The sequence below is a fragment of the Tribolium castaneum genome, chromosome 1 (genome assembly GCF_031307605.1).
Source record: "Tribolium castaneum strain GA2 chromosome 1, icTriCast1.1, whole genome shotgun sequence".
NCBI classification, from domain to species: Eukaryota; Metazoa; Arthropoda; class Insecta; order Coleoptera; family Tenebrionidae; genus Tribolium; species Tribolium castaneum.
Window position 1 is genome coordinate 2,970,383 of NC_087394.1, and position 24,433 is coordinate 2,994,815.

At 29.1% G+C, this 24,433-nt stretch overlaps 1 protein-coding gene across 1 annotated transcript; it reads right to left on the reverse strand.

The window, feature by feature from the left end:
• Positions 1–65: 65 nt before the first annotated feature.
• Positions 66–16,964, reverse strand: LOC658573 (uncharacterized). The gene is made up of 8 exons (XM_964950.5): positions 16,801–16,964; positions 14,122–14,274; positions 13,940–14,075; positions 10,244–10,371; positions 10,063–10,188; positions 9,845–10,009; positions 3,650–3,874; positions 66–440 (listed from the first exon to the last, which is right to left on the reverse strand). Exons 1-8 carry the CDS (start codon positions 16,943–16,945, stop codon positions 319–321), a joined length of 1,200 nt encoding a protein of 399 aa, XP_970043.2. The 5' UTR covers positions 16,946–16,964; the 3' UTR covers positions 66–318.
• Between the last annotated feature and the right edge of the window lie 7,469 nt (positions 16,965–24,433).

The window sequence follows — 24,433 nt, forward strand, 5'->3', positions numbered from 1 at the left end:
AAAATTTGTGAACTTTTGCATGGACGCCGGGATTTTTTTAGTGAATTTAAATATAAAAGACTGAATGTTTCGTAAAATTTTATTGTAGAAACGAAGTTTTTAACATAGTTTGTACTGAAAAATATAAACTTGCACTTTTGTGATACGGTTTATGAGGGCTATTAATTTTTCCACATTTCCCTACAATGGAAGTTTTACAACGTTCATAAACCTGCCATTTCGTGTTCCACAAAAAGTTAAATATGCGAGCTTTTAATTCCCTATTATCCCCCACATTCGACGAATTAACGGCTAAAAAATGAAACAATACGTTGCATTTTAAGCCAGATTATTTGTGCACGGTTGTTGGACGTAATTCAGGCAAAATCCTTTGTTGGCGACATCGTTCGGAGCTTCGGTACTGTCGGTATGAAACCACAGTCTGAACGGCTTCACAGTGCCTGAAAGCAAACATTTAACTGTTGGTAATTATTGATTGGACAAGTTTGCAATTTTTTCAGAAACTCGATCGATTAGCAGCTTTATGTGCTTCGGTGTCAATGAACGTAATGTTAGTATAAATTTAAATGCATTTTGTACAATTCTGTTTGATTTATTTCGTGAGAATGTAATTAAATGTAAATTAGCCCGGCGCATCCACCATTTTTGACACAATGAATGCTAATTTAGTCAATCGTTTGATGTTCAAAGCGATCGGTTTTGAAGCCGAATAAACGACCGAAAACCTATTAAAATTCGACATTATGTGATAATAAATTTCATAACTTTGAGATTTTCCACATATCGGAATTTCCCAGGAAATTAAAAGACAAATATAGATGTTACGTCTAGGTAGGTTTAATATCAAAGTTAAGCAATTTTATTGCTTCTGATCAAGTTTTCTTTGTGCTGAGTGAACAAATTAACTTTATTAAATTCTTGTGAAATTGTATCATACATCTGTAATAAATCAAACTCGCCCAAAATCACAAAAAGTGTTTCTGTGTTTACCTAATTTGCTAATGCACTTTAACCGAGATTAAAGGAGCAGAATTCAAGACAGTCACTATCAAAAATACATTTAAATTAAAATTTGTGCATGTATTTGATTCACCGTTCAATTCCAGCGAGTTTATGCAACCGTTTAGAAATGAAATTTCTGCATGAGTACACGAACGAGTAATTGCTGTTTTTGCAAAAGTAAGTAAACAAAAATTGCATTTAGTTGTTACACGGGAAATTGAATTTTGCATTTTCTACGATAGTTGTAACTAAACTGAGCACTTTGTTCCGATAAATTAGTTAATGCAACTAATTGTAATTTTAGATTAATCTCGGCGTTGTTGCAGCGCGGAATAAATTACGAATTATCTCCCGGCGCCTCCACCATTTTCGCTCCAGTAGTTGCCGATATAACAGCGAATTTTATGCGCCCAAAGCTATCAATTTTACACCTATTTTGGTGGAAAAATTTATTTGGTGGAGTGCTTTTTGCAACATATGTAACCTTTTTTCTGAATGATCACAATATGGTGATTTTGGTACTTTACCTGCTATTAATATTTATAAATTTCTAAGACAAAAAGTTATAAAAAAATTATTATAAGAAGGTTTAGAACCGTAATCCTCTTTCATCTTGTTAACGATTAGAGCGGCTGAAGTTTCGCAAAGGATTTTCAAAGTTAGGAAATTTTGCTAACCACAAGTGTATATTTAAATAAACTCCTAGAAATGTAAGAATTAATAGAATTAATTACAAAAACACATTTATTTAAAATTTTCAAAGTTATTAAAATCTACTAACCACATTTAACTCAACTCATTGTAAAAGTGCAAGTTGTAAATGTGTTAAATAATAGTAGATAAGGTTCTTAGAAGTGAATGTAATAACTTATGTACGAAGCTGAATTATTTAGCCGAACGTAGTGAGGCACATAACTTAGTTAAGCTACTTATAAACTCATTTTTTTTCCAATTAACATATTCTATTTTATCTGCATATGTAATGTCTCAGAATGAAAAAATTTAAAAAAAAACATTGCTTTTTTTGTAATGGTAAACCGTTGGTAATAATTGGTAAAAGTAAAAAGAAATAATCAATTTTGAAACGTTTCTTAAACATTAGTTGTTTCGTTGCATTCTCAACTAATTACATTTTTTCACATTTAACTTTCAGAACAAAACCGTATTGGATTTTTTTGCTAGAAATATAAATTAATTTTTAATTAAGCTTAATTGAAATTTAATTAAAAACTCCAGAGGTAGTATTTTACATTAAATTTTTAACTGATAAAATACACTAAAAAAATATAATAAAAAATTGTAAAATGCGTATTTTATTGCATATTGTGAACTTCAGTTTGGTACTGCATTCTCACTTGTCACATTTTAGGATTTTCATCATATCGTTATTAATTATCTTGGACTTATTTTGCAAAACTAAGTGAATTTTTAAGTTAAGAAAATAATCAGATTTTTCAATGATTTTTTTATGTAGTTTTTGTGCGCTTGTATAATCGTGACTCATTTTTTTAACTTTTATTTTAGTGACATTCCGTAAAATTACAAATGCTTAGATGGGAATGGTTTTTACAGACTAAATATCAACTGTTATTACTGATAATAATAATTTATCAAATTTGTATTGTAAGCTTTAGAGTTACACAAAAGAAAAAAATTTACAAATTTTTTGGTATTTAAAATTACACTCGTTATACCAAATTAAATGTTTAGAAATACAATTTGTGTCTCTAACCAAATGAGTAAAACCTACTCTTCTTTTTTATTCAAATAACACTTATAATGTAATTTTACCATTTTGATGTAAAATTATACATTTGTAGAAATATAAATTATTTTTTAGGAAAAAATAAGTATCTACGAGTTTAACTCTTTAATTTTAAGGAATTTTTAAAGAATTTACAGAAGGTTTGCATTAAATGTAAATGTAAAATTTCATTGTGTTACTATACTTTTCAAATATTTAGAAAAAATACATAAATAAAATAGTTTTTAATTTATCATAGTTAAACTGTTTTAAGTTTTATATTCTCACCAAGGTAATGATATATTTGAGAATAACACTATATTTAATTTATGTAAAATTACATCTTTTGCTTAATTAATAATTAATGATTTATGGTGTAATTTTTTACTAGCACATTTAAAAAAAGTAATATTTATATGTAAGTTGTGTAATTTTATTTGTAAAAATTTGTAAAAATGACATTTTACTGATGTAAAATTTACACTTTTTGGTGAAAAATTAGTATCCTGTAAGTCACATTTTTACCTAAAAAAAAACATTTTTTGTAAACAATGTGGGTGTAAATTTTTAAACTACTTTTTATAGAGCAAATATGTTTCAAAGCTTTTGTAAAATTAAAATTACATTTTCTGATATGTGGGTGTCAATAGATTTTGGTGTAATTTTTTTATTATATCTTCTCATTTTATATTTTATTAAGAAATTTTCCACCATTGTTTCTTTTGTGAAATGTGAAAAAAAAATTACTACAAAAACTGCGAAACATTAAAAAGTTTCTAGGTCTGGAATTCTTGTTTTTTTAACTTTAACTTTCGAGAAAATAATCATAATTGTTTTTCTCCACCTTCTCGTTAGCTGGACTTTATCTCGAAAGTATAGAAATCCAATGATCTAGTTACTCACTTCTGACCGGAGTCGACTGAAGCGTTACATCAGCGCTCAAAACCCCTCCGCAAATCCTGTCGACATTTGCTGATGTTCCCGTGACAGGCCTGCCAACATTGGTGGCCATCGGAATGATGAGATAATCGTTCTGACAGAAATTGGACGATCCAGTGCTGCCAACCATCGCTTGGACCGCATTGTTCGAGTTCCCCGAAAGTGTGAACGACTGACTTCGATTGTGCGCTGAAAAATTTGCAAAATTTAATTTTCCGGCTTGAGTGACGCGTGTCCTTTTCAGGCGATCGAATCCGGGAAATGCGCTGCTAAATTGAAACGTACTGTGGTTTTGTGCTGTTTATTACTGAGATGAAACTCGGGAAGTTTGTTCTACTTTGCCTTTAATGATTGCGACTCGCTTCGAATAAATTTATAGCGGAAAAGTTTGAAAAAATAAAGAAATGCGGATTGTTTTTTTTGCGTAAACTCTCTAAAAACACAATTGTTGCTTTGAGTGAGTTCATTATTCCGGGAATTAAATCGGAAATAGGTCTAGAGTTTGAGAGTTTATGAATGTTTAGTTTTGTTGTTCTCATTTGAATCGTTAAATAAGTTGGGGGAAAATAAAATGTTTGTGATTGACTGTTTATTAATTTCGCCGATTATACGCAATCATTAATTAAACATTTTGCTCAAAGTTTGTTTATTTTTTAAAATTGCGGACTTTAGAAATGCTGTTTTCACATTTTTTTAGCTTTTGATTGCAATTTTAGAAATAACACGAAAACAAACCTATAAAAATATTATGTCTCTTTTTAACAAAATTTGGCGATAATTGAATGGTTTTTGATAAATATAATGTTCCAAAAATCTCTGATTTTCTTAATTCAGTTGAAGTAAATCTAAGGCAAGAATAAAACCAAATGAGTGATTGACTTGGTTTTATGTAATTTAACTACATTTAGTATTTATTTTCATTAAATAAAACAATTTGTGTTTCTTTTTTTTAATTTTTTAATTATTTAAAAGAAAAATTTGTTATTTTATAACCAACTCATGTCAGTTAATAATTATTTATTTAACCCAGTTAATTAATTGATTTCACCTGACCTGGCTTGAGGTGGTTAAGAAATATTGATTGATTTTATTGTAACACCAAAAAATATTTGTGTGTTGAAGTGTTAATAATTTATTTTTAATTAGTACTAAACATTTTTTAATTTAGAAAATACAGGATGAGTCTACTAAAAGTTTTTTCACTAAATCTTAAAAACATAAATTGCTCAGAATTGAGCGTTTGCTTGTATTTGTAAATACCTTGTATTTTTCCACATTCTGTTATAATTAAAATTAATTAGCTGTAAAAAATTGTTATTATTTTTTTAATAAAATAGCAAAACTGATTTGGTTGTTTAATTTTATAATAGACACGTTTCGGAATCGTCTATTACTTCTTCAGGCGGTCAGGTAATCATATGATAAAATAGTTCTGCTTTACGTAGTTAACTGATGATCTGAGGAAGAAATAACCGATTTCGAAACGTTTCTCATTAGTCGCTTCTTAGCATTTACAAATTATTACATTTTCTCACATTTAAATCATACAACAAAACCGTAATATATTTTTTTATTTTACGATAAAGTTTATCTTTTTTTTTAGAAGAGTTTTTACCTGTCTTTTCTATTATTTTTTTTGAATTCGTCTTTTTTGTGTTTTTATTCTCAATTTCTCATTGATTTTAAAACTTTTTCGGTAGTTTTTAGTTTTGTTCTCAGTTTTTTCAACTGAACCAACTTTGATTTCTTGATCGTTTAATCCGATATTTAGTATTTTTTTGCTTTTTTTACAAGAATTGCAATCAAACTTTAGCAATTTATCTAAAGAGTTGCTTGAAAACAAATGGGTGACTTAAAAAATTACTATATTATTTATTTATCTATTTATTTGTTGTTAACTATTTAAAAATAAACGAACTATATTTTTTATACTACTCTTTTTTATACTTTTTGTTTTTTTAGTCTCAACTCAATAATTTTTTTTCTTCTTGTTTTATTTAAAAAAATTAATGCATTTTCTTTTCTTATTATCTTTCATTATCAATTATCTTAAAACTTTTTCAATTGTTTTTATTTTTGAACTTGAGTATTTCTAATTTATTTAAGTTTTTTTGGTTCAATTTTTTTATTACTTTATCCGTTTTACAATTATTGTTTTTTTTTGTAGTTTCACCTCCTTAACCTTCTTTTAATGTCTCAATTTTGGTAAAAACTCCTCACTGTCTCACACCATAGTCTGGTGTTGTGATCATGTTTTTTCTTATATTTTTATTTATTTCTTTTTCTTCCTATTTGGCAATATCGAAAAGTTTGAAGCGTTTTACAGCTTTTTTCTTTTTTTATTTTGCTCGAAATACATTTTTACTGTTTTAATTGTTTTAAATTTGTTTTCATAACGAAGTTTCTTACTTTTTCTTTATTTCCAGAAAAGTTTTTACCTGTCATTTCTATTATTTCTTTTTGAATTCGTAATTTTTGTGTTTTCTTTGTCAATTTTCATCATTAGGTATTGATTTTAATACGTTCTCAATTGTTTGTATTTTTTTATTTTGCTCGAAATACATTTTTACTGTTTTAATTATTTTAAATTTGTTTTCATAGCGAAGTTTTTTACTTTTTCTTTATTTCCAATAGAGTTTTTATCTGTCATTTCTATTTTTTTTTGAATTCGTAATTTTTGTGTTTTCTCTCTCAATTTTCATTATTAGGTATTGATTTTAAAACATTCTCAATTGTTTGTATTTTTGTCCTTGTTTTTTTTCTTATCTATGTAGGTTTTTTGGTTCAAACATTGTTTGTTATTACTTTAACAGTTCAACAATTATTGTAAAAAATTTTGAAAAAAAAATTAATTTGGCATATTACTCCTGACGACATGAGCACTTGAGAAAAATGTAACCTTTTCAATACAAAAAAATGGAAAAGATTTTCTTGCAAATCTTTCTAAAAACATTTTATCTTATTTAAAATGGTTTTGAAACATTCTGTACTCTCTGTTTTATTTTTCCACCCAATCTCTACATTAGATCGAATCTCTGACGCTTGTGAATTATAAATCGTTCATATATTGGTCGACAAATCACTCAATCCGATTGGAAGATAGCAAATAATAGCGTGCGGTTTGCGAGATAGTGATCAAAGAGACACGAATCAATTAATTGCTGTTTAATTAAATTGAATTTACTTGAGTGTGAACACAAGCTTTACCACGGTTCCTTCAAGCTTAGAGTTGTTATGTCAGAAAAAAACCAAAAATTCTATTTGAAAATATTTTTAGTTGTTGCGGTAGATATTTTTTTTACTTTGGTCCAACTCCATTTAGTAAATTTTTAGGAGTTCATCACTGTAATCTAGTGTGCGAATCTATCAACAGCGTCAAGTCGTTTATTGATAATGCACAAAATTAAGAGGAAATATTTGATAAGTTAAACTAAACAAAAATAAACAACAAAAAAAGAAAGTGGAAAAAATTGTATATTACCCTTGTTTTATAAGACTTAATTGAGGCACTCCTTCGTCGTGCTCCAAAACCATTCGTGCCACAACAAAACAATGATTTAGAGTTCAATTATAACTGAAATACGCTGCATACGAGAACAAAATCACTTTAAACAAATTTCGTTTTTGGAGGTAAATGAGGAGTGAACTGGGAGGCAAACCCTCCACCTGTGCCCACAGCAGATAATATCGATTCAGTAACACAATTTCGGAGAATCAACGAGATTTACAAACCGAGTATCAGATATTTCCTCGTATGATTCAACCTAATTTACCGAGTTATCTGCTGTTTTTACTGGGAATGTAAAAATATCCCTGCATGAAACAAAAATAGGCTTTTAGTAAGTAATGTTGAACCCATTCTTGCTATTGATAAACATCATCCACCTTTATGTGTTAATGTCTGTGATATTATTGTACCTGATATACAACCAGAAATTGATATTTTTTATTTAGATTATAACAATGCACCATATGATGTTATTAAAAGTTATTTATCTTCTATTGATTGGTCTGTTTTAGATAATTTTGTTGATATCAATAACTCTGTAGAATATTTTTATTCTCACATTTATTATATCCTAGATAACTTCCTAGATCTTTAATTGTAAAGAAGAAAATTGCTCACAAAAAATATAAGCGTAGTAGTCTGTTAAGTGATTATGAACAATTTTGTGTACTGAGAGATAAATGTAAAAATGCCACAAAGAACTGTAAAAAACAATTCCTTGATCAGGTAGAACAAAATATTATAACTAACAGTAGAGCATTTTGGTCATATGTTAAATCTAAAAATACTGTACAGGGTTATCCTAAAAAAATGTCGCTAAATGAAAATTCATGTGATTCTCCTAATGGTATTGTAAACCTTTTTGCCCATCATTTTAAATCTGTTTATCTTGATCAACCAAAGTTATCAGATTTAAATTTTTCTAAAAATGATCAAAATGCTGTATTTTTAAATAGCGTTGAAATTTCTGTTGATGTTATTTTTTCGAAATTGATACATCTAGATGACAACTATACAACCGGCCCTGATGGTATATCTCAAATGTTTTTAAAAAATTGTGCTTATGAATTAACATTGCCATTACAAATGCTGTTCAATAAATCTCTTGATCAGTCTCAATTTCCGGATATTTGGAAAATCTCATATATCAGACCTGTCTTTAAAAATGGTAGTCGTGTAAATATTTCCAACTATAGACCGATATGTACCCCATCGTATATATCAAAAGTTTTTGACTCCATTATGGCTGACATTATATCATTTTCTGTAAAACAATCTGTTATTGAAGAACAACATGGTTTTTTCAAGGGTCGCTCTACGATGACCAATCTTTTTCTGTTTACTGAATATATAACGTCAAATCTTGAAAATGGATTCCAAATTGATTGTATATATACTGATATGTCAAAAGCTTTTGATCGCATTTCCATTGAGTTATTAATATCAAAATTAGATAATTTAGGTTTTGGGGATCCAGTCCTTAGTTGGATTTATTCTTTTTTATCTAATCGTGTACAGTATGTAACTCTAAATGGTGTTAAGTCTCGCGCAATTCACCCATCCACAGGTGTGCCTCAGGGGTCACATCTAGGCCCTATTCTTTTTTCTCTATATATAAATGATGTCAAAACAGCGATCGAAAGCTCTGAAATCCTTCTTTTTGCCGACGATGTAAAGATTTTTAAAGGTATTATAAATCCAAACGACTGTGATATATTACAACGTGATTTAAATAGTTTTTGTATGTGGTGTAAAAAAAATTTTTTAGAACTGAATATAAATAAATGTAAATCACTAAGATTTTCTAGAAAATTATATTACAATCTACCATCGTACTTTATATCAGGCCATCAACTTTAATGTGTCACTCATATTCGCGATTTAGGAGTTATTGTAGACAGCCAGTTAAGTTTTGACTATCACGTTAACCACATTTTGTCGAAAGCAAACAAAACATTAGGATTTATAAAAAGACAGTGCTCTGATTTTTCAAGTTTGGGTGTTGTAATGTTATTATATAATTGTTATGTTCGTCCAATTTTGGAATACTGCACAATTACTTGGCAACCTTGTTATAATGTTCATATTAATCGAATTGAAAATGTTCAGAATAATTTTGTTAAAATTTTATGTTACAAATTTAACATATTTTATGACAAAATAATTATATAAACATTTTAAGTTATTTAGGACTATCCTTACTATCTTCTCGTAGAATATTTTATGACGCGTCGTTCGCATATCGTATATTGTCTGGTAATGTAAATTGTAATCCTATTCTTCCGCTATTTTCAATAAATATACCCGTTTGTAACGTTAGAGAGCCGAGAATGCTTGTAGTGTCTTACCACCGTACCAATTATGGGAAAAATTCTGTATCTTCTAGGCTGTCTAAAACATGCAACGTACTTTCTGGTAATTTAGATTTTATAGGTTTACCTAAAAATAGATTTCTAAAAGATTTAAAAACTGTTACTGAACATAGTGAACTTAGCTCTTTTAATAATTAACACTTTATTTTATATTAACTGTATTGTACCTATCTGTGTTTGTATTTTATATATCAATTTATCTTTGTATTTTATATATCACTTGTACTTGGCGTGGCCGTTAATAAACATTATAAAAATAAACCCAATCAGATTTTTCACCTGGATCATCACACTGCGAATACTGCACACCGCAGAAATTCCTCTCGTTCCTTATACAGATGCTGTAATCCTGATTGGAGAGCTGCAGTCCGCTGGTGGGGTCATAGTTAAACGACCGGATCTGGCCTGCAACCCCAGTGAAGTACTGCAAACAGCCCTCTTCGGCTGAAACGCAAATTGTCGGTTATTGTTCAGGCTTTGAATGGGGGCTGTAGTACCGCGGTAAATTGAGCTGCAAGCAATTTGCGTGATGCGGATTTTCCAGTTACGAGGGAACATTGGGCCACTTGTTACCACCGAGAGGGTGACGGGGTTGGAGGCTCCGGTGCCGGCGTCCACGTACACTGAAATTCGACTGATTGAGTGCTGGGGGTGGAGAAGGGTTGGGGGTGGACGTACGGTGGTTGGCGACGTTGTTGCCGCAGATGGGGGGCACGGGGGTGCCACCGGAGACGATGAACTGGTCGTTGTTGCAGATGTGGTTGCTCGGCTCCGGGCCCATTAGCGAGAATTGGTCAAAGTCCAGTCTGGTTTTATTAGGACAAAGACTTCAAACAATTTGCACAATGCGTTATTATCGCTCTATTTTCTTAATATTTAAAGAAAAATAGCCGTAAAACCTTTGTATCACTTTGTTTGAAAGATTTGGTCAAAATAAGCTAAAAAATCACTACATATTTAGTGGCTTAGCCTCTTTTTGAGCGAAAATTTAAATGTTTTAAGAATTTTTAAAAAACAAATTAGGTACATTTTTTCAATCAATTTCAGGCAATTTGTCGTAAATTATAAAATGTTTTGATTTACCATCAATTAATTATTATAATAATACTTAATAGTTTTTTTACTTATACACACATAAAATAACAAAGTAAAAAAATATAACAAATAATATATTTTATATAAAATAATTAATTATATTTCTTATTAATATCTACTTGTTGAAATTAATTTATTTAATTTTTTGAATGTGTACGTAATTTTTGGAACTTTGAAATGTAAAAAAATGGCTCACAGACAATAAAAGCGTTTGTAAAATTTTGTCTTCTGTTAAACAATTTTCTAGGTAATTATTTGTACTACATTTTTTTTTTGCTTTCTGAAAATTTTTGGTGGACTCTTCATCCACCCGTGAAAAGGTAAACCTAGATAAATAAAAAAGCTTTACATTTGAAATGTGATTTATGCCTTTACACTTATAACATTGTTTGTGCCATGTTAACTTCAAGTAAGACGTATAATTATTGAAGCCTGATGAAGATTTAATAAAAATCGAAACGTTGCGAAAAATATAAATTTTAATTAATCTCTACTCTAAATAACCAATAATCTTTTCTGGCTTTACATTTGATTTCCTTTTTTAGTAATACATGTTTATTTATTAAGCTTACAAATTTAAATTTACAATTTTGTCGATAGTTAAAAAAAAGCATTGATGAAAACTATGTATTTGCCAGTAGGAAAAATTGAAATTTTGTAAAAAGAGTAGGTGGGGTAATACATAAAATAAACCGTAGAATTCGCTGCAATAAACTATTTTTTTCTAGGACATATACTTATTGAGGTATGCATTTTTTCAATAAAAAACTAAAAATTCAAATTTTTCAATTTTTTTTCTCAATTACGGCAAGACTATTTAAAACAGTAGATCTATTTTGACGTAATTCTGTGTAAAATGATCTAGGAGATCGATTGGCCTTGAGAAAATTGCCAGTCTCAATAGTTTTTAAGTTATAAAAGTTTTTTTATTTTATCTTTTTTAGCGTTTATTTGCAATTTTCTCAAAAACTATAAGTCGGGGAACAATGATTTTTTTTTAAAGAAATAGATAATTTAAAGAGCTTTCCAACGATAATACACTTCATAGGGTTATCTTTAATAATTCTGGAGTTATTGTATAATAAATGCTTTAGGTACTGGAAATCGCCTAAAATCGCGGCAAAATTAGAAAAAATCCAACATCTTAAATTGAAACCAATTGACTTTTTTGCTTTTTTACGGGGTTGAGAGGGTTCTAAAAACACAGAACAATGCTTGAAGTGTGAAAAAAATATTATAAGTAATAATATAAGACAGTATTTCCTAAAAAATATGAAATATTTAAAAAACCGATTACGGCAACACCAGAAAAGCTACTTGTTTAACAAAATGTTTAATTTGTTTAACTCGTTGGTAATTGGGGAAAATGTTCTTTTATTTAATTTTTGTAATTCCGAAAATAAACGTTTCGAGTATCTAAAGTGTATGACTGTAAAATGTCTTCTAACTTTCCAATTCTTTCTAGTTTAAGTTAGAGTTTGTTTAAGTTGACAGAACTTTTTGCATTAGCTTGATTTAATTTAGTTTTAAAAAAGTGTATGAGTATAAGTCTGAAATTTTTATTTGTAGATAAATAATAGAAAACGGAAAAACCTACTTACTTACTACAGGGTGACTCAATTGTGGGTTATTTCTGAATTTCTATAAATATGCAACCTATAATACTGATTCCAGCTGACCCTATCGGTGGTAATCGTTAAAAAAATAATTTAATCCACAAGTAGATCGCTCTGAGTAGTGTCAAGTTTGCTTTGACAACTTTGCTAAAATTTTATTATTTAAGAGATAAAAAAACAGTATTTATTCAATTAATATTTTTAAAAATCAAACGAAGTATTCAAGTGGTCAGTGTAATTAGTATTCTTGGTTGCATCTTAGAACATCTCATAAGTAACCTACTATTGACTCACCCTGTACATTAAATATTTTCAGAACTTCAAATTACGTTCTAAAAGAGTTTGCAAAATAAAAACTTTTAAGCTTAATAGTTTCCCAATCTCGATTACTTCGCAAACTTCGAAATGTAAAAAAATAAAACTCTAATAAACTTTTCACTTATTTTGAAATAAATTTTCAAATATATCGTTAAACAATTACCTCTCTTGGCATTTTTTATGCTTTACTTTATACATTGATTAACTTTATTGAAGTTATTTCCGATAAAATTCACAAAGGCACTCTGAAATATTTTGAAAAATTGACTTTAGTTGTATTATACCTATTATTACTTTTTTAAATAGGTTATTTTAAAACTGCAAAAAATAGAACCGACAAATTTATTTTTTCCATTGATCAATAATTTTGACTTTGTAGTGGTAATAAATTTTTCTCGCAAAATTTTAAATAAGACTGGATAACTAGTTGAAATGCTAAATTAAAGAAAAGTGACCAGTAAAAAAATACGACGAAATTTTTCGGACATGAGTTTTTTTGGGTTTCGGTGTTTTCCGTGTCTTTAAACTGGGAAAACTTATTAAAAAAATTAAAAGTTTTTACGTTGAGTAATTGAAGAATCAACTGAAAATTATGTTTAAAACTTTACAAAAATAAAAACATCCAAGTGCAAAATTGCTCAATTAGTTCTCAATTCTGGAAAGTAATAAAGATTAAATAAAAATAGATCTAAACTGCATTAAAAGTTTTAATTTACGAGTACATCGTTTAAGGACTTCAAATAAAGCAATTACTTCTCAAGGCATTTTTGATGCTTCACTCCGAAACCAATTATGAACTTTATTGCAGAGCAATAGCTTCTAAGTAATGCTATTGTTGGAAAAGCTGCCCTAGCTCATCAAAGGCAAAGAATTATCTCTCAAACAAGGTAAGTATTGATTTTTTTTACACCTGTTATTATTCTTAAACAAATGTTGAATTTTATTCGGTGGCTGCTTTTAGATAAAAAAATATACTCTTTTTATAATTTCATATAAGTAAGTGGTTTACTTATGAAATTTTCAACCAACTTTGGACCAACTTCTGCGAAAACTGTGCACTTGCACATTCATGTTTATTTTTATTTCCTGTTTAAAGTTATTTATAGATTCGCCTTTCAATAGTTTGCTATGTTGTTCCACCTACCACCCATATTTTACGCAAGATATTTCCTAGATAAAATTCTTAAAAAAATGAGCAGAATAAAGCGCTCTCCTGACACAATTTTTAGCTTCGCTCGCTCGATTTGCATTACCTTCCTTTGCCTTTTGCTCTCGCACATTGATATTTCCGCACGAGTTGACTTCAAAACCCCGATCCTTTGCAATTACATTCTTTTTCCTTTACCTGTATTGGCAGACGTCGGGATGCGACTTCGCCAGTGTCACCTGACACGATCCAGTGCCGTCATATTGATTCGGATAACCAGCTTGAACGAAATAAGTGCCGTTTTCCCGGATCGTTGCGCCACAAGTCGCTAGAACTGCAAGAAGCGATTTATTTTTGGATTGATTCGGATGGACACTAACACATGCAACATGTCCCGAAACCGCCGGCACAGGGACCGTTCGCTGAGCCCCCTTTCTGGGCGCATTCGGGGGCGGAGACGCAAGTGCCGTTGTCGCCAGTGGCGCCCGTACAGAGCTGGTTGTCGAATTGGACGAAGGTGAACAAAGAGAGGACTGGAAATAATAATAATCGAGTGAAAAAAGCTGGATATTTTAACCAAATTTTGTTGATTTTTGCGTAAATTTAACATAACTTTTTTTTATTATAAAAAATAAAAAGGCAAACATGCATGCATACATTTATTTATTGCACAAAAAACAACGTAAATAAATATTCTACTGTGTTTTTTTTTTAGATTATTTTTTAGCATTATTTCTGTCTACCTTTTTCTACTTTTTTTTACTTTTTTTTATTTTGTTCAAATTTAAAGTCTGGACTCTTCCTTGGATTGTTTCATAAATCCATTTTTTGTTTTTTTTTATAAATTCTCGTCGAGATTGTTCTTTACAGTTATTTTCTATATTTTACTCATAATTATATCTTCTTTTTTTATTTGTTCTACATACTTTATTTTTTTTAGAATCTACACTACTGGTTATTAAAACTTCTCTAAAGTTTAATTTCTTTAGCATTATTTTTTATTCGTCTTAAGGTTTTTCTTGCTGTCTGCAAATTTGAAATCTGGACTTCTTTTGGATTACTTCATAGTAATGATTTTAGATTTTTGTTATAAATTTTTCTCTAGATAATCCTATAGAATTTCTTTTATTGTACTTAACAAAATTCTTCTAAATTTTTCCAGTTTTCTTAGCGATTATTGATCTGCGTTTTTTATATTTTTTCGAATTATTTTTGTACTTTTCTCAAAAAATTTTATATAATTTTTCTACTTTTGTTTTATTGCCGTTTCTATATTTGAAATCTGGTAACTACTTGGGATTATTTTATTAATCTAACATTGATTTTTTTAAATGTGCTCTAGATTTTTCTATAGAATACTATTTTGTAAACTGAACTCTAAATGAACCTAAATTCTCTGAATTGTTTTTTAGATTGTACTCTGTGTTATTCAAAAATTTTCTATAGTTTTGATTAGAATTTTTTCCATTCTGTTTTAGCATCTACATTTGACTAAAGATTTTTCTCTGATTTTTTTCTAAAACCGACTATTGATTTTAAAATTTGACTTTTTATTGGAATATTTTATAAGTCCAATTTTAGATTTGTTCTATATTCGTTAAGCTTTCTTTTACGAGTAGATCCTACTCTGCGTATTTTAAAATTTTAAAAATTCTTTTATAGCTTTGTTTAGAATTTCTCTTCTCTCAGAAATTTTTAGATATTTTTTTTAATTCTGCTTTAATGACTGATTGCAAGAATATTTTAAAACCATTTCTACATTCTCCAAATTCTCTTTTAAACTTTATTTTCTCAAATTGTTTAGCATTGTTTCTGTGCTTTTCTCAAAAGTTTTTTTAAGATCCTTCTCTAATTTATTCGTAATGACGTACGAAGAGCTGAAATCTGGACTCTTTTTTTAGATTGTTTTATAAATTCTATTTGGTTTTTTTTAGATTGTTTTTTAAACTGGATTTATTATTATTCTACAACCGTTACTTTCTCTACTTTTTCCAATTTTTTTTTAATTGTACATTTTCAAAATTTTAGTTTCTCTATTTAGAATTTTTCTAGATTATTCTTTAGCTCTATTCAGTTTTCTTCTCCATATTTGTTTTAAGATTGTTTTCTAATTTTTTTCTAAAGCTGTCTATTGAGCTGAAATCTGGACTTTTTTGGAAAATCTGTTAGATCAATATTTAGAATTTTTATAAATTTTTCTTTAAATTTTTTTTTTTAATTATTTTATAGATTGTATTTAAATTTTTCTGCGTTCTTCAATTTTTTTTTCATTCTGCGTTTTTTAAAAATGCTTCTTTAGTTTTGTTTATAATTCCTTCTTAGTCTTTAGCATCACTTACGTATTTTTTTCTAAATTTTTCGTAAGCTGTTTCTTTATTCTTTTTCTAACATTCTCTGTAGATCTGAAATCTAGAGTCTTCTGTGATTTACTTTGTAAAACTATTTTTAGTTTTTTATAAATGGTTTTCTAGATTTCTTTTAGAATTATGTTGTTATTGTACACTTTTAAAACTTTGTTTAACTGTACATTTTAAAAACAAAGTTGATTAATTCTAAAAATGTATTTTTTTACTCAGATATTTTGAGAAATATTTTCTAATTTTTTTACGAATTATTACAATTCACCATGTCTTCGAGAACAAACAGATCTAAAAACTCTTCAAACATTCTTAGAATTCGTCAAAATTATGAACAATTTTCTACATTGGCCACACTGAGCTTGATTTTTAAACGATTTTCAGTAACTTTATATTATTGTATTTAAACTTGTGGTTTAAAATCAGCTATGGATAAGTGGTTTAGGAAGTGTTAATACAAATTAATGCACAATTAGATTTTATTTGTTTATTTTATAATAAAAGAATGAACCATTCTATTTAAAAAAATGAGTTATATGTAGGTAATTAAAGATTTGTAGATGTAACTTTTATGGTTTGGGGTTTATTAACATTTTTCAAAATTTGTAAACGCCTAAAAAACTCTAAACTTATTCCTATGAATTTTTTCTGAAATTTTTGACAAGTTTTGTCAAAAACATAAATTTTCAAATTTTCACTCACATCGGCTTTGCCTGGAGTTGGCCAAAAACGGATTTATCATATTATTGATCAAATTTCTGTGCTTTTTTTGCGGCCCTTTTGGCGGAATTTCACTCCCAACAACCCCCAACACCACCCCGCACACAAAAATATCAAACAAGTACATAATGCAGACGAAACAAACTGACAAAACGCTCTACTTTTCCGCCTTATAACAATTTTCCTCTCTTTAGTTTTGTCCAAGCCAGTGGCGTGCTCAACTTTATTCCGAAAGAAATTGTTTCGAGTTAGTGGAGCAAATAACGCCGTCACTGCTTTGTCACTGCGCCAAGAAACGAATGTTACTCGGATGAGCGGTCTGAAAGAGCTTTTTGTTTCAGTGTGAAAGTGAAAGAATGATTAATTATAACAATGGTGTGCGCATCACGTAAGGATTGTGATAATGTAAGAATAATCGCGGTTTAGCAGAGGAAAAAACTGGATGAATTAAAAACGCTGTTTTCCTTATTGTTGTTTCAGTTTCATGCGTTTGTAGTCACGATGGAAATTTTGGATTTTTAAATTGGATTTTTCAATTAACTCGCTCGAATACCGTGAAACAATGGATTATTTCGTTGAGGAAAATTTGACAAATTATCGACGGCGCTGATTTGTTAAATCGGGACGATTTATTCATCTGGGACTTTGTGTGTGGATGGTTGATAATAATCTTCTTTTTGTTAAACAATAATTATTAGCAAGACTCAAAACAAAACGTGATTTTTTTGTTTTTTTATTAGACGTGACCTCTGGCTACACTTTCCGTTAAATGTAGGAAAAAGACGCATTTTAATATCTTAATTAAACTTGTGGAAACACGCGACCAGAATCTAAAGAACTAGAATTTCCACTTACAAGAAAATTACTTCAAGAGAAATGAAAAATTCTTTTTGTTCTTGTCGTTGGTTTGATACAAAAAACATATATTTCTCTGTGAAAAACCTATTTTATTTATATTTATTTATTGAAATTATGAAATTTAGCTAAGGTTCAAATTTTTAAGATTTTTTTGTTAATTTTAGTTGTTACTTTTTACAGAAAAAATTTTACAGAAATAATTTGCTAAAAAAAAATTAAGAAAAAGATAATTAAAAAACAGTTTTTTAATTTCTTAAATTCAAGACAGATGTGACTTATCTTTTTTATTTACAAAGGCCAGAGTCATGAACTAGTTATGGTTTTAAAGAAATTTTCATAATTATTTAAAATTGCAGTGTTTAATAACAAAGGCAAATTTTTTAGAGATCTTTAGTTTTTGTGTTTCAAAAGTGTCCAAAAATAAAGTCAGATTTTTTCAAAGCATCTTAATTTTTCTTTAATTTTTAATATACAAATACAGGGCGTCTCAACGAGTTGGAAAAGTTTATTATTAGTATTAAATACTAACCTTTGGCCTCCCCTAAAATAAATTTTCAAATATACAGGGAGCTACAATGCAAACTTATGTTTTTTTTAAATAAAACTCCCTGTATTTTTTGCATATTTAGATGTAGCTTTTAGATCTAATAATTTTAACCTAAACTTTTATTGGTCGATTTTTTTTGATTGGTTTTTGAAATATTTCAGTTTTCTTAACAAAAAACATGTATATTTAAATGTATTGCTCAAAAACTAGGATTTCAAGAAATGTGGGACTTTTATCATTTTAAAAAAGAAGTTTTGTTCTAGCAAATAAGCTGCAATAAATCAATCAATATATATATTTTTATGAATTTTATTTATAATTTATTTAGTTATTTAAATTTTGAAGTTTAGTTAAAACTTATTTTATGTTTTATCATTTATTGATTTTTGTTGTAACTTTTTCTAGAAAATTTAAAATAATTTGCATTATTTAGCAACAAAAAAAAACAGTTAAAACGACGAGACTTTTTGTTGTTTCTTTTACATTTTTGTTTGTATTATTTGGTTTTTACGTTGATTTGTTTTTTATTTGCAATTTAGTTAAATAAAAAAAATTTTTGTAACGGCTTTATCTATATTTAATAAACTTGAAGTGTATAGGGTGTTCTATCGATTTGAGATTGATTCTGTTACTTAGTTTTCAAATTTTTGAATAAGTTTTTAAGTTTTTGTGTGAATTTTTAAATAATTATTCTAACAAATTTTAATGCTTTATTTTTGACAGTTGTTACTTTACGAAGAAAATTTCGTGTTGAATAAGAAGATTTTTTTAGGACATCAAGAATATGAAACCTTAATTAAATATTAAAATCAAAAACTGTTTTGAAATTTTTACTTATTAAAAAAATTTGAAACGTATTAAGTATTTTGTACGCTTAGATTCTGTAATTTAAAGTTGAAGAAAAAACTAAAGTAAATTATAATTATAAGAAAATGGTAATAAAATCGGAAATAAAGTAACATTCCTAATAAACAAATTAAAGAAAAAAATACAAAATATCGACAATAATAATTACAACAGTAATAAGTCACAATCATAAACCATAAGAAATTATTACGTTAATACGAATTTTTTAAAACTAATATTCTAAAGATAATAAAATAAAAATGTATTTCTCGAATGTGCAAATACTGATAGGTTCATCAATTTTAAAATAAACAGCAGTTAATTTATCAAAGTAAACAATACGACACATTCATTTCATTACAATAAACAGTTTCATTTAAATTTTCAATTTGTAACAAACAATATTGCTGCTTCAACTTCATCTAAAAATAACTTGAGTATAAACACAAAATGTCTCGTCAAAATTATCCCAAGTTAATTTTAGAAACCCGAGTAGGTCAGGTTTAAATTTAGTTTCGTGCATCGTATTTAAAGAATTTTGAATGAAATTGGCTTTTTTAACCAGTTGTTACCGGAATAATTTATTCATAAAAGTAGAAATAAAACTGTAAGCGTAAAAAATTGCAGCATCAAGTTTATCACAGCTGAAAAACAATTTCTGGACGCTTTTCACGCTTCAAGTGGACACGTGTTGAAACTTTTCTGCTATTCTTTATTCATCAGAATTATTCAGTCGTTTTTATTGCTTCCAAGGTGCACTTTTTAGTATAGTAAATTTGTTTAAAGTGAAATGAAATAAAAAAAAATCTTAAAAAAAATATTTTGTTTTAATTAAAAAAAGTTTAGGATAATTTTATATTAATTTTTAATAAAAAGTGATGCTTTCTATACTGCTTTTGTTCGTTTTTGTAGCTGGCGCCATCTGAAAGCACATTTCCTGAAGTAGCTTAAAGACAACTGTTCGAGTTTCTGCTGCTGAAAACATTTGTTCCAACATATACTGCTAGATCGCAGCACCTACATTATTTTAAGGATTTTAGTCCATTATTTTCAATAAATAATTTTGGCGAAATTTTCGCGACTAAATCAACTTTCCATCAATTTTAGTTTTTTTTTAAGTTGTAAAAAAACAGGATAAGGTAAAGTTCCGAAGTGAAAGCGACCAATTTAACACTTTGTTGAACGAACAATTAACGATGTTGTCCTGCGTATATATATAATCCAAGTAACACGCTAGCAATTCATTAAGAATTAATGAATAACAGTGTCGATAAATACGTACAAGCGAGATAAAAAGAACGCTCTATTATTAATAATAATAACAATAAAATCGTAACGAAGCTTTCGTGCCAACAGACAGTTTCCGTTTACGATGTCGAAAAGCTGCTTGATTAATTTATTCGGTTTGCTTTAAATTTATGTTGCGTATAGGGAGAATGTTAATTCTTCGTTCTGACGTTTTTTGATCTAAGCAGAGCGCTCTACTGGAACTAAAAAATATTTATACAGCTTTGAACAAATTTCGACTTGAAAAGGACATGCTAAATAGTTCATTAAAGTGTGGAGAAATAAGTGAATCTCTTATCAATAACTAAGTTAATTTAAACCAAATTGTTCATAAAACACGAAAAAGTGGTTAACCATTAACTTTGCTATATTTAGAAAACCAATTATCGCACAGAAATCAGTGTTTGTTACTAAATATTTTTTTAAAGGTACATGTTAACATTTTTTTAAATAAAAAAAAATACATAAGAAGAAGAAAGTTACAGTTACAAACACAGATTTCTATAAGATCGTCAAAAAATACTTTTAGCTGACTTATCTTGTACATGTGCTACCAGTTAAATTATTTTTATTTGTAAATGTTTTACTTTTGTTTTTTTTGTTAATTTTTTAATTTAATTTATTTTTTTAAACTTATGGATTCTGTATTACAAGTTTTTTGAAATTTAAAAAATTACCATTTTTTGCGAATAACCCATCAAATATTGTTTTTAATAGCGAAGAAACCACACTTGCATTTAAATTAAAATTTAATTTTTAATTTTTTACATAAAAAAGTTACTTTAATTTGTAATTTAAATTTTGTAATAATACTGAAAGCATACTTTCTCTATGTTTCTTTGGATAATATCAGCACATGTGTGTCTTTAAATAACAGAGAATAGAGAACAGAGAGTAGAGATTCAAGAGTGGAGAGTAAAGAATAGAGTGTAAAGAGTAGAAAGTGGAGAGTAGAGATTAGAGACTAGAGAGTAGACAGTAGAGAGTAGAGAGTAGAGAGTAGAGAGTAGAGAGTAAAGAGTAGAGAGTAGAGAGTAGAGAGCAGAGAGTAAAGAGTAGGGATGAGATAGTTTAAAGTAGATAGTAGAGAATAGATAGTCAAGATTAGAAAGTAGATAGTCAAGAGTAGAGAATAGAGAGTAAAAAGTAGAGAGCAGAAAGTAGAGTCGACAGTAGAGAGCCGAGAATCAAGAGTAGAGAGTAGAGAATAGAAAGTAGAGAATAGATAGTCGAGAGTAGAGAGTAGAAAGTAGAGAATAGAGACTAGAAAGTAGAGAGTAGAGAGTAGAGAGTAGAGAGTAGAAAGTAGAGAGTAGAGAGTAGAGAGTAGAGAGTAGAGAGTAAAGAGTAGAGAGTCAAGAGTAGAAAATAGAGAGCAAAGAGTAGAGAATAGGTAGTCTAGAGTGGAGAGTAGAGAGTAGAGAGTAGAGAGTGGAGAGTAAAGAGTAGAGAGTCGAGAGTCGAGAGTAGAGAGTAGAGAGTAGAGAGTAAAGAGTAGAGAGTAAAGAGTAGAGATTAGATAGTCTAAAGTAGAGAGTAGAGAATAGATAGTCAAGAGTAGAGAATAGATAGTCGAGAGTAGAGAGTAGAAAGTTGAGAATAAAGAATAAAAAGTAGAGAATCGAGTCGAGAGTCGAGAGCAGAGAGTAGAGAGTAGAGAGTAGAGAGTAGAGAGTACCGAGTGGAAAGTAGAGATTAGAAAGTAGAGAGTAGAGAGCAGAGAGTAAAGAGTAGAGATGAGATAGTTTAAAGTAGATAGTAGAAAATAGATAGTCAAGATTAGAAAGTAGATAGTCAAGAGTAGAGAATAGAGAGTAGAAAGTAGAGAGCAGAAAGTAGAGTCGACAGTAGAGAGCCGAGAATCAAGAGTAGAGAGTAGAGAATAGAAAGTGGAGAATAGATAGTCGAGAGTAGAGAGTAGAAAGTAGAGAATAGAGACTAGAAAGTAGAGAGTAGAGAGTGGAGAGTAGAGAGTAGAAAGTAGAGAGTAGAGAGTAAAGAGTAGAGAGTAAAGAGTAGAGATTAGATAGTCTAAAGTAGAGAGTAGAGAATAGATAGTCAAGAGTAGAAAATAGATAGTCGAGAGTAGAGAGTTGAAAGTTGAGAATAAAGAATAAAAAGTAGAGAATCGAGTCGAGAGTCGAGAGCAGAGAGTAGAGAGTAGAGAGTACAGAATAGAAAGTAGAGATTAGGAAGTAGAGAGTAGAGAGCAGAGAGTAAAGAGTAGAGATGAGATAGTTTAAAGTAGATAGTAGAGAATAGATAGTCAAGATTAGAAAGTAGATAGTCAAGAGTAGAGAATAGAGAGTAGAAAGTAGAGAGCAGAAAGTAGAGTCGACAGTAGAGAGCCGAGAATCAAGAGTAGAGAGTAGAGAATAGAAAGTAGAGAATAGATAGTCGAGAGTAGAGAGTAGAAAGTAGAGAATAGAGACTAGAAAGTAGAGAGTAGAGAGTAGAGAGTAGAGAGTAGAAAGTAGAGAGTAGAGAGTAAAGAGTAGAGAGTAAAGAGTAGAGATTAGATAGTCTCAAGTAGAGAGTAGAGAATAGATAGTCAAGAGTAGAAAATAGATAGTCGAGAGTAGAGAGTAGAAAGTTGAGAATAAAGAATAAAAAGTAGAGAATCGAGTCGAGAGTCGAGAGCAGAGAGTAGAGAGTAGAGAGTACAGAATAGAAAGTAGAGATTAGAAAGTAGAGAGTAGAGAGCAGAGAGTAAAGAATAGAGATGAGATAGTTTAAAGTAGATAGTAGAGAATAGATAGTCAAGATTAGAGAATAGAGAGTAGAAAGTAGAGAGCAGAAAGTAGAGTCGACAGTAGAGAGCCGAGAGTCAAGAGTAGAGAGTAGAGAGTAGAGAGTAGAGAGTAGATAAGTAGAAAATAGAGATTAGGGAGTAGAGAGTAGAGAGTAAAGAATAGAGATTAGATAGTCTAAAGTAGAGAGTAGAGTAGATAGTCAAGAGTAGAGAATAGAGAGTAGAAAGTAGAGAGCAGAAAGTAGAGTCGACAGTAGAGAGCCGAGAGTTAAGAGTAGAGAGTAGAGAATAGAAAGTGGAGAATAGATAGTCGAGAGTAGAGAGCAGAGAGTAGATAGTAGAGCGTAGAGAGTAGAGAGTAGAGTGTAGAGAGTAGTGAATAAGGAATATTAGAACAACAAATTGTTGAACTGGCTGATAAACCATTAAGTTTTCTCATATTGACACAAAAATTCAATTTGTTTGTGTATTTATTTTGGAGTATTTTAATACTGGATTAGACAGATCAAACTTTTAAAAAACATTTTTTATTTTGAAATGTCGAATATTGCATTGTTTTAAATCTATTATTAAAATTTTGATACATCATTATCCGTTTTTATGTTCTTTGCTACTCGTTTGTGATTTATGATTCGTTGAGTGAAACACTGTTGTGTCACAGCTACGCCTTTTTATTTTTCCAAATCCGGTTATCTGGAATAATTCTCGCCGCTTTGAATATTAATCTTTAGATAAAAAACCGAGTCGTGGTATCGGTAGTCTATAAATAAAGAGACCGACGTCTAAAAAAATAAATAAACAAATCTCGAGGAGTGGAAACCATTGCTATAAAATATGTTAGTGATTTATAGGTGTGAACATCATAAAACGGAATGTAATGCAATGAATGTAGAGCTATCTGTAGGTGACGGATATGGATGTGTACCATGACATCAGCTACCGACTACCGTCCACCATACCATTCTCGACCCATCTGACGGGAGCAAGATCGTGGGAACACGCTGATAAAAATCCATGTCGACGAATTTCGAACTTCGACTTCAAAGAACGGACATTTTTCTGATTACTACACCTTTTCTAAACTTACTTTCACTTCTATGTTAGTGAGAAGGTATAGACAGAGTGAAACAAATGGTACAAACGGTCATATTGAAACAAAATTGGATAATGCATCAATAAATGAAGTAGAAGATGTAACTTAGAAATTTATTGGGGCAAAAAAAATGAAATTAGTTGTTTGAATGCAGCGACATTTAATCACTATCAGTGTTAAATATTTTTTTTAACATTTTTTTTTTCTACAAACTATATAATTGCAATAATTC